The 14,294-nt window shown below is 42.2% G+C and overlaps 1 protein-coding gene across 1 annotated transcript in view; it reads left to right on the top strand.

The window, feature by feature from the left end:
• GPT2 (glutamic--pyruvic transaminase 2) overlaps window positions 1-6,518 on the top strand; it is a 34,339-nt gene extending 27,821 nt beyond the window's left edge. The window contains exons 8-11 of the mRNA XM_089667837.1: window positions 773-947; window positions 2,026-2,181; window positions 3,473-3,585; window positions 4,899-6,518. Of these exons, the coding sequence (XP_089523963.1) occupies window positions 773-947; window positions 2,026-2,181; window positions 3,473-3,585; window positions 4,899-4,989 (535 nt within the window). The 3' untranslated portion in view covers window positions 4,990-6,518. The remainder of the gene's footprint in view (window positions 1-772; window positions 948-2,025; window positions 2,182-3,472; window positions 3,586-4,898) is intronic.
• Window positions 6,519-14,294: the final 7,776 nt, after the last annotated feature.

Below are 14,294 nucleotides of genomic sequence, written 5' to 3'. Positions count from 1 at the left end.
TATTTGGTTTACGTGAGTTTTTCCTATAACGTCTACAAATGGTGGTATGTATGTGTAATTAATAAATATTTTATTTATATATATATATATATATATATATATATATATATATTTATTTATTTTTAATTTTTTTTTAATTTACTAGTAATGGCGGCAATAGGCATCTTATCGTGGGACTGCGGGGGCATTCTGACACTGAGGGGAACTGACTTGGTGTCAGTGACACCAATACAGTAATCAGTGCTAATAAATAGCAAGGGGTTAACGTGGGACAATCAAAGGGTTAACTGTATGCTGTGTGTGTGCTTTCAACTGTAAGCACACTGCTTTGTATGGCTCTTCTATGCAGAGCCGTACAAAAGCAGTGTGCAGGAGCTGATGGGAGAGAACTGTATTGTTTACGTACAGTTCTCTCCCCCGTCGGTAATAATAAGCGATCACCGGGTGCAGACGAGTAATCACCAGCCGGGACCCGGTTATTGATAGCCGAGGCAGCGAATAGGGCATGCTCCCACGTGCCCCCTGCCCAGAACTGCAAAATCTCGTGTATCTGTATGTGATTTTGCACAACCGTGCCGCCCTGTAGCAGTATTTCTGTTGTGGGTTTAGTAACACTTTAATGTCACCTTTTTTGTATCCAAATACCAAAAAAAATGAACATTTTGGCTGGAGTTTCTAACTGCTAGCCGTATGTTTTCTGCCTTGTTATTGTGTCCGTATATAAAATCGATGAATCTATATGTTCACACTACATGATATTCTCATGTCTTAGATGCGGTTACAGAGGAGGTTACATGGAGGTGCTGAATCTGCACCCAGATATACAGGCCCAGTTAATGAAGATGCTGTCGGTCCGTCTTTGCCCACCAGTGTCAGGCCAGGCAGCGATGGACGTCGTAGTGAACCCGCCACAGCCCAGTGAAGAATCCTACGAGCAGTTTATCCGGGTATGTTCAGCACAGACCTCTTTATTCAGCATGGCCAGTGTCGCACCATGTTCTGGTCAGTTTCTGGGAAGTATGGTGTCCTTTGTTCCTGATGTGGAGGATTTTCCTTTGTAAGAATTTCTGTAATTGGAGACCTATCCAGTTCTATTAGATTCCGAAGAATTGTTTTGTTTACAATGGAATTCTATGTTTTTGTGTGGGGTTTTTTTTTTTTTTTTTCTTCTTCTTCTTGTGGTATAATTTTATTGAGAAGGGCCTTATGTGAACCAGAGACTTCTGTATTTATTATTATTATTATTATACAGTGTTTTATATAGCGCCAAAAGGTTTGTTCAGTGCTGTACATTAGAGTGGGGGGGACAGAACAAGACAATACAGTAACAATACAATACACGAGGGGTTCGAGGGCCCTGCTCTTTCGAGCTTACAATCTAGGAGGGAGGGGGTAGAGGTACAGGAGGAAGTGGATGTGGGGGATGGAGTGGTAGGAGGAGTGGAGGAGAATGGCTGTTAGGTGAGGGTGGGGTAGGCTTCCCTGAAGAGATGGGTTTTCAGGTGTGCCTGAAGGTGAGGAGGGTAGGTGACAGTCTGATGGATTGGGGTAGGGAGTTCCAGAGGATGGGGGAAGTCCTGCAGTCGGGCGTAGGAGGAGGAGACCAGGGAGCTAGAGAGTAGGAAGTCCTGTGAGGAGCGGAGAGTACGGGTAGGGTGGTATTTGGGTATCAGGTCAGTGAGGTAGTTTGGGGCAGCGTTATGAATGGCTTTGTATGTCAGAGTTAGTAATTTGAATTTAATGCATATTGTCATGAATAGATTGAGGGTGCCGCGCTAAAACGTTCAAATCGGCTTTTCTTGGCTGATGGACTTTTTATTGTGTGTGTGTGTGTATATATAAAATCTTTGGGACTTTCTGATATATGGAAAAGCACATTTAAAATTCTGTTTAGCTCTGCACCCTCTATTCATGTTTTATGTATTGTAACCTGCAATATTGTGCTCGCTGCTTGTGTGGGGTGTACCTCCCTGAATTTAAATAGACCCAAGCTTGCTATAGTTTTTCTGTATATTGTCCCCTCAGGAGAAAGAAGCTGTCCTTGGGAATCTCGCTCAGAAGGCCAGAGTGACGGAGGAATTATTTAATCAGGTTTCCGGCCTTCAATGTAACCCCCTACAGGGTGCCATGTACGCCTTTCCTCGAATCTTCATCCCACCTCGAGCTGTAGAGAAGGCGAAGGTCAGTTCAGCACTGTTCCATGTGGCCACAATGACAGATTATTCACTGTAGTAGCCCCCCCCCCCCCCATATGGAAGAAAAATATATTTGAAATCTATTTTAAAAATATTCTTCCCAAATATATTGACATATCTGAAATCTCTATCTCTTATATCTCTCTATATGTTTTTGTTTTTTTTTTCTTGAAATATTTTTTTTTTTTTTTACATATATTGAATACGGCCAAAATTGTACCATTTCAAATATGTCAATATATTTGAGAAGAATATTTTAAAAATATATTCCAAATATATTTTTCTTCTATGTGGGCCACTACTATACTGGTTGCTGCTGTCTTCCAGGTCCATGCCAAGTGGCTTCCCTGCTGCATAGAAGTTGTTTGTTTGACACAGGTGTCATTTAGAGAGCATCTTCATAAATACGGGGCATTCTCTGTTTGGACAAGGTGGAAAGCGTGAAGCCACTGGCCCATCTCTTCACCTCATCCAATCAAGCAACTCTTTGCATTATTTGAGAAAAACGCAAGAGGTTCTGTGAATTGGCACCCATGCCAAGCGAGCAAGCACCTGTGATACCATGAAGCAGGGCAGCCACTTGGCAAGGGAACTGGACAACAGTGAGAATCACTGTACTAGCTTTGGCTACTACAGTGATTTTCTACTTCCGTAGGGATCAGCCAGGTATGGAAAATGCATGCTTACATTGGTCTAAGCTGGACTTGTGTACTATCCAAAAAAAAAACTATACCTGGAATTCAGCTTTAAAGTGCTCGCAAACCCTCTCCTATCTCCAGTGAAGTGACTGGCCTCGGGTGATACACAGAGATTAAACAAATCTTCCTACATAAGTTGTACCTGTTTATCTGTGGCACTCTTCTCTACATTTGTTCAATGTGCTGAATTTATACAGATTGTCTGAGCTTTCAGAAAGCAAGGAGCGGGGAGCTGAAGTTACACTTTGCAGAGCTCATTGAAGGGTCTGAGGGCTGATTGGAGGAAGAGACCCCCTTCTTCCCATCCATTTTTTTTTTTTTTTTTCTGTTTCTCTTGATGTCAGGAAAACTTGTCAGATGTGGCTCATGCTGATAGTGGAATGAGGCAGATAGAAACGACTCTTAGTGCTCTGGATTGAGACACATGCACTATAGAGGGATATGCTTTGCTCTGGATTGAGACAAACATGCACTATAGAGAGATCTACTTTGTTCATATTTCATGTCTGAGGTTTACAGCCACTTTAATGTGTCAAAAGAAAAACCTAAAAATAAAGAATGAGCGTCTTCTACCCACAGGAGCTGCAGATGGAGCCGGACATGTTCTACTGTATGCAGTTACTGGAGCAGATGGGGATTTGTGTTGTACCAGGAAGTGGTTTTGGCCAAAGAGAGGGGACTTACCATTTCAGGTAACATTGACTGTCCTATTCCTTATGTAGTACTTCAATGACACAAAATCTTGGACACTCACCCACAGGAACAAGTCACTCTCACAATTCTATGTCACAATTCAGTACTTTCTGTGATGCTTTTTTTTTTTTTTTTTTATTTGCACCAACATAACATTTTCAGGACAAGCTTTTGGGTTATGTCCCCTTCAAGGTCCAAGGTAGTACTGCTTCACAAAGTTTTAACATTCTGCTAAAACTTTTAGTAGTACTGCTTGTACCTTGAAGGGGACATACCCCGAGAGCTCGTCCTGAAAATTGTATGTTCGTGCAAACAAAAAAAAAAGTATCACAGACAGTACTCAATTGTTTGTCACAAGTGCACTAATGCGGCTACAATCACCTCAATCACAATTCTATGTCCTAACCCAGATAAAGGAAGCACAGGTGTCTTTTTGCTGTGGGCAGCAGTTGCCTTTGCTTTAGTTTGTATAAATCAATTCTTTGCATCTCTAGGATGTTGATTCGATGTAAAGAATTCAGAGAGTCGTCATGACAGCAGGCAAACAGCATTTTTAGGAGGTGTCAGCAATGGCAGCCCATGTATTTCTCCAAGCACACATTCCCTGCAAAGTGTCTGTCAGGTTGATGCAATGTGAAAATCTGTGTGATGCAGAAATCCACAGACTTATATCAGGAGTCAGCTCAGTTCTGTCTGGCTGCTATTGGTTGCTGCACTCTGTGCACCCCATCAAAGAACTTTTTGGTAGGTGGTTTTATGAAACATGGATCTTTACATTCTCATGGCAAAATATTTAGTAATCTGGATATCCATAAATGCCAAACAGGGGGATCAATGACAGTGACAACATCCAGAAACGCCAAACGGGGATCAGTGACCACATCCAGAAATGCCTGCCTGTCCCCTTCACTCCTGCTGATCCTGACAATAGTTCTGAAGGAGATGTTTGATTTATAGCTGCAGTAGGTCTTGACTGAACACTTTCCCTGAGACACACAATGGCAAGAAGGATGCAGAGGCTGACGCATGTTCCTCCTACTGCTTTCTTCTTGCTGTTGCTTGTCTGGGAAAAGTGATCACAGAGAGGAGCAGATACAGTGGTCGACCTTCTACAGAGCTGTTGTCGGATTGGTCAGTGAGCTGATCGAGTAAAATGGGTCTTTCTATGGCTATCTTTAGGTTCAGCTGCCACAATACTTGCTCTGCCTATGACTAGTATTAAATGCAGACCCTATTCTTCCTTCCCCCTCTCCAGGGCCTGTACAAGACCTGGATCCTTATCCATTTTTCACCATGTTTTCTGTATTTCTAGGATGACCATTCTACCTCCACTGGAGAAGCTAAAGCTGCTGTTACAGAAAGTCAAAGAATTTCACGTCCGATTCCTGGATGAATTTTCCTGAACACACAGACATGGCTGACGTCAAATGCAAAGCACTGGTGACTTTAGCTCTTACTGGCTCGGCATGTAGTACAATAAGCAGATATTAATGTTGGATTCTAAGAAAGTTCTACTTTTTTTTATATTTAAATCAAGGGCATTCTGGACAAAATTGAAAGAAAGGTAAATAGAAATGTACCCAACAGACTGTTGGGTGTAGTAGTTGTCACGTTTTATAACAGCAGCCTGATTTTTTTTTTATTTTTTTTTTTTTTTTTTTTTTTTGCCACCACCTTTTTTCCTCTTTATTCTAGTTTAATAAATTCACCTTTTGAAAAAATAATAAATGCACATTTTTTGCCGGTAAAAATAAGTGCATTTATTTTTCTTTTTCGAAGGAGTCTGCAGAGCATTGAACCATGATCAGATCATGGGTGCAATGCAAGGCTCCTGTAGATTCTCAGAATAGCTGTGTGCCTGTACCTCGGAAATGGGCAGGCTGTCACCGGAGAGCAGGAAGATCGATGAACTGGGAGAGCGCTCACTACCACCCTTGCAGTTCATTGACAACTACAAGCCATCGGCAATGAAAGTTTTTGGAAATTGTTTACACTGTACACTGAGCTGTGCATGCATGAGAGTTGCATCATCCTGGTAAGCCAAGGTGACCGAAGACCCTGAAGCCAGAAGAAGCTCATCAGAAGATGTGGGTGCCCATCCGCCCATGAATGTCGCATCGCTGGAGGTGACGCAAGTACAGCTCCACTTTAATGAGACCCTGTCTTTATGTCCATTTGAGGTAGTATAAGTGGGTGCACATAACATACTTTTTTTTTTTTTTCTGCATCGGAAACTGACTGCACAAATGTGAACTAGGGTCACTGGAATACATGGAAAACACTGTGCATGCATTTTTGATGCAGAAAAAAAAATGCACACTGGACTGCATCTAGTGTGAACTAGCTCTTAGGGGCTTATTAAAACCTGGGAGAGTGAAAAAGGCCCACAGTGCTGTAAAAGGCATTCTGTCAGAGTGATCATTGCATTAAATGCCAAATTGCTGAAATTGGTTCATCTTATCAGTGGCTGTGCATATTCTAGGCTGGGGGTCTCCAAACTTTCTAAAGAAAGGGCCAGTTTACTGTCCTTCAGACTTTAGTGGGGGATGGGGGGGGTGGACTATGGCCATTGGGAGTAGAAAAGGTCCCAATGTCAGTGAGCCTTATTGTTGGTGTCATTGGGAGAAACTTTGCCCCTTCATTGGTGTTAGTGGTTGGAATTGTGGCCCATTGTTTGTGTCCGTGAATGAAATCGTGCCCCAAGAGGCTGGATGAAAAGGGCCGCACAGCGGAGCCCACTGTTCTAGGCTTTGTCCATCTCCCAGTACACTAAGGAATTGTTGCAACTTTTTTAAAAACAATTTTAATATAATTTAAAACAGAGTTTGTTCTACACAGCAAAGTTTACATATTTTGGCTACATTTTGTCTGTTACATTTACAATGCTTGAAATATGTTACATTTATAAGAAATAAAATTAAATTGTCTGTTACATTTATAAACTACAAATGTCTGTTACATATAAAACTACAATTTCATATTCCGTTACATGTGTATATAAATACAACTCCTGTTTACAGCATGAAAAAAATGCCTGAATATGTTTTATACAAACTGTTCTATTTTCTTTTAGGTGGATTTTTTTTTTTTTGCATTAGCATGCAGTACCTCCCATTATCCAGTAGGTGGCAGTGGTCCAGCAGATAGGACATGTTATTGATTACTGTACAGCAGGGGTGTCAAACTGGCGGCCCTGCAGCTGTTGCGAAACTACAAGTCCCATCATTTCTCTGCCCTTGGGAGTCATGCTTGTAACTGTCAATCTTGCAATGCCTCATGAGACTTGTCGTTTGGTAACAGCTGCAGGGCCACCAGTTTGACACCCATGCTTTACAGCAATGTCAAAGTGTATTTAGCAGTACAAGCCAATCAGAAATAACAAAGATGACCTCACAGGCTGGTTTTCTGCTTGCTTTGATTTATGGCCTGCGTACCTCTGATACTTTTACACTGCGTTATGGTACAGGCCTGGGTATGCCGGTTGTTGATTCCCTTTTTTACTTGACTAGCATAAAGTGCGATCCACTGTACATATGACCTCTGGGTAAAGCAAGTCCTAAAATAACCGTTCTGGAAGAGGGAGTGTTTTTAGTACTGCATGGTTTAGAGCAGGGGTCCTCAAACTCTTTAAACGGGGGGGCAGTTCATGGACCTTCACACTGTTGGGGGGGCTGGACTAAAGGTTGTAAAAAAAATATGAACAAATTGTTCTGTACACCGCACATATCATTTGTAGTGCAAACAAACAGGAAAAAATAATACAATATTCAAAATGCACTGGATGCCGCAATGCACTGTACACTGACGCACTGGATGCCGCAATGCACTGTACCTGTTGCCTGGCGTACTCTCCTCTCCTGTTGCTCCTCTGGCTGCAGCAGGTGAAATCCGGGGCTTCCAAGGGTGACCAAGGACCCAGCGAGCGGCCTAGCTATTTGCAGGCCAGCGCCCCCCCTCTCTCTTGCTCTCCCTCTCTCCCCCCTCTCCCTCCCCCTCTCCCTCCCCCTCTCCCTCCCCCTCTCCCTCTCCCTCTCTCCCTCTCCCTCTCTCCCTCTCCCTCTCTCCCTCTCCCTCTCTCTCCCCCTCCCTCTCTCTCTCCCCCTCTCTCTCTCCCCCTCTCTCTCTCCCCCTCTCTCTCTCTCCCCCTCTCTCTCTCTCCCCCTCTCTCTCTCTCCCCCTCTCTCTCTCTCCCCCTCTCTCTCTCTCCCCCTCTCTCTCTCTCCCCCTCTCTCTCTCTCCCCCTCTCTCTCTCTCCCCCTCTCTCTCTCTCCCCCTCTCTCTCTCCCCCTCTCTCTCTCCCTCTCCATGGCTGGCTCGGCAGGCTGGACTAATGCCTTTGGCGGGCCGTAGCTTGAGGACCTTGGTTTAGAGTAACACACCTTTTACCTCCTTAAATAAACCCTCCACCCATACACATGACATGAATCTGGCCGCAACACCTTCCTTTAGCGTTACCAATGCAATGTGAGAGTCTCTTGTTCTATAAAGTTGTCGGTGGACCTAAAGCGAGAGTCAGAGACCAGCCAATCAGATTGTAATGTGTTTGTTTAACCTTCTTTTAAAGGGTACCATTTTAGTCATTGTTTTAACCATTTGCGTCCCCAGTAACTTTTTAAAAGGTCACTGGGAGAGTGTCTAATTGTCCTAGTGGTGTTTTTTTGTTTGTTTTTTTTTTTTGTTTGTTTGGTTTTTTTTAAGGGTACACTCACACTAGGTCTGTTTTTGAACCGTGCCCAAGTTCAATTGACTCCTCCACTCTCCCCTCCCCCTCCCCTCTCTCCTCTCCTCTCCCCTCCCCTCTCTCCTCTCCTCTCCCCTCCCCTCTCTCCTCTCCCCTCCCCTCTCATCCCCTCCCCTCCCCTCTCATCCCCTCCCCTCCCCTCTCATCCCCTCCCACCGGTCTGCACTCACATTGGACTATGAGGGCTAATTTACACAATTTGTAGTGACGGACATTTTGCTGTATTGTATGACTGTCACCACAAGGATACAACGGAAAAAAAGGGTTTCTTATCGATCTCATTCACAGTGCAACTCAGCCTAGTGCTGCGGTAACATGGAGGCATGCTGCATTTTGCCGCAGCTTATTGTACAAAATTGTATGGCAATGCATTGCACCGTGCTGCTGTACAGCGCCAGAAATGAAGTGCATGATTTGTACACTCCAAATAAAGTTGATACAAAACGGCAAAAAAAAAAGCCATGTGATGCGTTGAACTGCACTCCAGCAGCTGTCCAGTATAGTGTGAACCTGACCGAAGGCTGGCCATACACTATACAATTTTCTGCCCAATTTCCTTTAGATTTACCTTCAACTATGTAGTGCAAGGGCCGCCTAATTGGATACAACTGAATGTGTTGTTTAGTTTTGACCTCATATTATATGGTTTCAATGTCTATATACCCAAAGACCCCCCCCCCCCATTCCCCCCCCCCCCCCCCCCACGTGGGCAATAGGATCTTACAGATATTGACGGAGACATTTTGTTCAGAGATTTTGGTCAGCTTTATTACATACACATTCCCATGATAGTATTCGATACATAGTTACATCTATTACCGAGTGAATTTCTATTTGTTCCATACATTAACCTGCTCAAGATACGGTCAGTCTCATATTTTGATATATCCTTTACGGACCATTCTTGAATGCATATCCTTTTATTAGGTACAGTTGTGTTCAAAATAATAGCAGTCAGACATCACTAACCGGATCAATCACTGTTTTTGGTAGAAATTATATTTCTACATGGCAAATAATTTACTAGCAGGTGTAGTAGAGTAATAGAAATCCAACAGACCCAACAGTCATGACATGCATGCTGCTGATTCCGTGTCATTGAATCACTCATTGAAAGGGGCATGTTCAAAATAATAGCAGTGTGGAGTTCTATTAGTGAGGTCATTCATTCTTTGAAAAACAGGTGGCAATTATTGCCCTTATTTAAGGAAGGAAGGCAGCAAATGTTGTACATGCTGGTTACAGTGCATTTCTCTCTGAAATTCTGAGGAAAATGGGTCGTTCCAGACATTGTTCAGAAGAACAGCGTATCTTGATTAAAAAGTTGATTGGAGAGGGGAAAACCTATAAAGAAGTGCAGAAAATGATTGGCTGCTCAGCTAAAATGATTGCAAATGCTTTAAAATGGCAACCAAAACCTGAAAGACGTGGAAGAAAGCGAAAAACTACCATTGGAATGGATAGAAGAATATCCAAAATGGCGCGGACTCAGCCAACAATCAGCTCCAGGAAGATGAAAGAAGGTGTGACGTTCCCTGTGAGGACTGTTACAATTAGAAGACGCCTATGTGAAGCCAAGCTATCTGCAAGAAGTCCCCGCAAAGTCCCACTGTTGGAAAAAAGACATGTGCTGAAGAGGTTACAATTTGCCAAAGAGCATATTGACTGGCCTAAAGAGAAATGGTGCAACATTTTGTGGACTGATGGAAGTAAGATTGTTCTTTTTGGGTCTAGTGGGCGGAGACAGTTTGTCAGACGACCCCCAAACACTGAATTCAAGCCACAGTACACTGTGAAGACAGTGAAGCATGGTGGTGCAAGCATCATGATATGGGAATGTTTCTCATACTACGGTGTTGGACCTATTTATCGCATACCAGGGATCATGGATCAGTTTGAATACATCAGAATACTTGAAGAGGTCATGCTGCCTTATGCTGAAGAGGAAATGCCCTTGAAATGGGTGTTCCAACAAGACAACCACCCCAAACACACCAGTAAACGTGCAACATCTTGGTTCCAGAACAACAAGATTGACGTTCTGGAGTGGCCAGCCCAATCCCCGGATCTTAATCCAATAGAAAACTTGTGGGGTGACATCAAAAATGCAGTTTCTGAGGCAAAACCAAGAAATAGAGAAGAACTGTGGGATGTCGTCCAATCATCCTGGGCTGGAATACCTGATCACAGGGGCCAGAAGTTGGGTGACTCCATGCAACACAGATGTACAGCAGTTCTCAGAAACAGTGCGAATACAACCAAATATTCATGAAGTCATTCAAAGGAAAGCAAAATCTTCAAACATTTCTCAGTTTATATAGTGAATGTTTGAGTTTGTAAAGAAGAATACAAACACTGCGCTTTTTTTGAACAGTCTAATATTCACTTTTCTTCATTTTTTTTTTTTTTTTGTTTTGTTTTTTTTTGTGTTTTTGTTTTTTTTTAGAGGAACAACACAAATTTGATATTTTTCTTCATGTTTTGATTTGGAATAGAATGTGTCGTGTTCCCAATGCATTTGTGTGGATGGAAATAAAAGCTATTAGAAGGATTTTGAGCTTTATTCACTTTTTGAACACAACTGTATATCCTTTCAGTCTGATGATGTGGAATTTAATATATTCTGTTTTTCATACCATCTTTAGTCCCATTGCATTGGGGGGATGTTCTGGTGCCCCTCTGTTAGTCCTTGTTGTCTGGTGACTTACATCTGACCAGTCTTGGATGATGCACCCCACCGGAACACGGTATTCGGCCTCCCATCTTGGAAGTCATCCCTTTTTTTTTTTTTTTTTTTTTTTTTTTTTGCTGTGACATGTTTTTTTGTAAGAAAAAAAAATTTTTGGTTTATGTGATTTAAAAAAAAATTTTATTTTTAATTTTTCTTGTTCAGTGGTTGTGTTTTTTTGTGGTTTTTTTTTTTTTTTTTTTTTTTTTGTATACTCATTTATGATTACCTAGGTTACGCTGTTTTGTGTCTTTTTTGTTTTTTTTTTTGTTTTTTTTGTCCAGGGTTATCCATAGATTTGGATGTTTTCATGTGTATTCTATTCAATATTTTATTTCTGATTTTGTGCATATTATCATAGCACTTTTCAGTATTAATACTTTGAGAAATAAACTCCTGTTTATTTAAATGAATATACCACACACTTAGAATTTGTGCAGTACCAATAAGTTTTATATTTGTCATTTTATGATTGCTAATATATTCACTAGAAAGCCCTTCGTCTCTCATACCCCCCCCCCCCCCCGAGGAAGATTGAAAACGTGGAATGAGCGAAACACGTCGGTGTATTTTCTCTCTTTTCTGTGTGATTTCATATTCTTGTATGAAGAGTTCTCATGTAAACGCATATTCTTTTTAGAAACTATGTATCTAATACTATCATGGAAATGTGTAATAAAGCTGACAAAAAATTTTTTTAACAACCTGTCTCCTTCAATACATGTATGATCCTATTGCTGCATTAACGTCCCACTGAGGGGTTCTTTGGGTGAATGGGACGAGCAGCCAGATACTCGACCTTTTTTGGTTATGCACTCCATATCTTGCTGCTGCCACCTTGTTTTATCTCCCAGATGCAGACCATGCTGCTCAGGCGTCATGAAAATAACAATATCCAGGATTTCCTGTCAGTTTGTTTACTTTCCATAATAATGTTCATTTTTTAACAGCCGGGAAAAGTGTCGGATTTTGTTTACATTTTATTATTTGACTTTTTTTTTATCCTAAAGAGTGTTGGGGAATTGTCTTTTGAAAGTAAAACTGAATTCTTTTTGCTTGACACAATTTTCTTTGTACTTTCTTTTTTTTTCAGTAAAACTTTATGGGGAAAAAAACTGAATTCTTACATATTTTTGTAACCATTTTTCTAACAGAACTGGATTTTTGTTTTTTTTGTAGTCGGTTTACACTTGGTTGTAGATGCAGTTGTAAGCTGTTGTTCTGACCTGGTTAATCCTGTAAGGAAAATAATGTTTCCACTCCATTACAGTAATCTTGGGGAGTTTTATACTTCTCTATCAATAAAAGTGAATTTTTAAAAAGTGATTTGGTTGTGAGATTCTCTTTCACCGGGGGGGCACTCAAGAGCTGCTTGTCAGATGAGGATCGTGTGATAGGATCAGGATGGTGCCCATTCCACGAGTCTTCCTTTACCACTTCTTGACTGCGCTTTAGCTGAATGACGGCCTCAGAATGTCCTCCCAGATTGCACCCCGCGTTGGCTGTGATCACTGTGTCCTTTGGACATAGCTGATTACATGACACTGTAAAGAGCCAATCACAGCGGCCTTTTACCACATGATCAGCTGTGTCCAATCACAGCTGATCACCATGTAAATACACTTGCCGGTTATTGGCAGAACTTTCCTCATGCCGTGACAGCGCGAGGAAAGTACTGCTGTTAATCGGCAACTGTGAAAGGATTCATCTACACTGATTATCAGTGCAGCCACAAAAGTGCCCATCAGTGCTGCAAATCTGCCGTCAGTGCCCTTCAGTGCTGCTTTTTAGTGCCCATTATTGCCACCTATTAGTGCCACATATCAATGCAGCCCCATCCATGCCTCTTTATCAATGCCCATCAGTGCTGCCTATGAGTGCCGCATATCACTGCAGCCCCATCCATGCCTCTTTATCAGTGCCCATTATTGCCACCTATCAGTGCAGCCCCATCCATGCCTCCTTGTCAATGCCCATCAGTGCTGCCTATTAGTGCCCATTATTGCCATCTGTTAGTGCCGCATATCAATGTAGCACCATCCATGCCTATTTATCAATGCCCTTCAGTGCTGCCTATTAGTGCCCATTAGTGCCACATCTCAGTGCAGCCCCATCCATGTCTCTTTATCAATGCCCACCCGTGCTGCCTATTAGTGCCCATTATTGCCACCTATTAGTGCCGCATATCAATGCAGCCCCATCCATGCCTCCTTGTCAATGCCCATCAGTGCTGCAATTAGTGCCCATTATTGCCATCTGTTAGTGCCGCATATCAGTGCAGCCCCATCCATGCCTCCTTGTCAATGCCTATCAGTGCAGCCTCATCAATGCACATCAGTGAAGGGAAAAATGAATTACCTATTTGCAAAGTTTTATAACCGAAACAAAGACACTTTTTTTTTTTCTTTCTAAATTTTTGGTCTTTTTTTGTTTATACAGTAGACCTAAAATAAAAACCCCAGTGGTGATTAAATACCACCTAAAGAAAGCTCTATTTGTGTGGAAAAAAAAGGATAAAAATGTGGTTTGGGTCCAGTGTTGCATGATCGCGCATTTGTCATTCAAAGTGTGATGGCGCTGAAAATTGGCCTGGGCGGGAAGGGGGTGAAAGTGCCCGGTAGGTGAGGGGGTTAAAGAGGAACTTCACTCTCAATCAACATGGACTATTTCTAACCCTTCTGCTGACAGCATCTGTAAATGGATAGGAAAGTCATATTTACTTGTTTTAATTTCAGGTACTTATATAGCGCTGTCAATTTACACAGCACTTTACATATATATTGTATATTCACATCAGTCCCTAACCCTCAAGGGGCGTACAATCTAAGGTCCCCAACTCACATTCATATATACACATACTAGGGACAATTTAGACAGGATCCAATTCACCTACCAGCATGTCTCTGGAGTGTGGGAGGAAACCAGAGTACCCAGAGGAAATCCACGCAGGCACAGGGAGAACATGCAAACTCCATTCAGGTGACGCCATGGTTGGGATTCAAACCAATGACACTAGTACTGCCAGGCGGAAGTGCTAACTACTTAGCCACTGTGCTGCCCCAATTTCTTTTTTTCATTTCTTCAGTTACTTCCTGGTTTCTATGTCTAGGCAAATGATGCCATACATCCCAGCAGTCTTCAGGAGAGGAGGGTTCTCAGCTCAGCCTATGCCTGAGCTAAGGTCAGATGGATTCTAGGACGTAAATGATACATGAATCATCTGCCCTTTCTCAAGATGG

The sequence above is a fragment of the Staurois parvus genome, unplaced genomic scaffold (genome assembly GCF_062004578.1).
Source record: "Staurois parvus isolate SC_StPar_1 unplaced genomic scaffold, SC_StPar_1.0 ptg003601l, whole genome shotgun sequence".
Lineage (NCBI taxonomy): Eukaryota > Metazoa > Chordata > Amphibia > Anura > Ranidae > Staurois > Staurois parvus.
The sequence above is the reverse complement of the archived record's forward strand: the minus strand, read 5'-3'. Positions and strand labels throughout refer to the sequence as shown.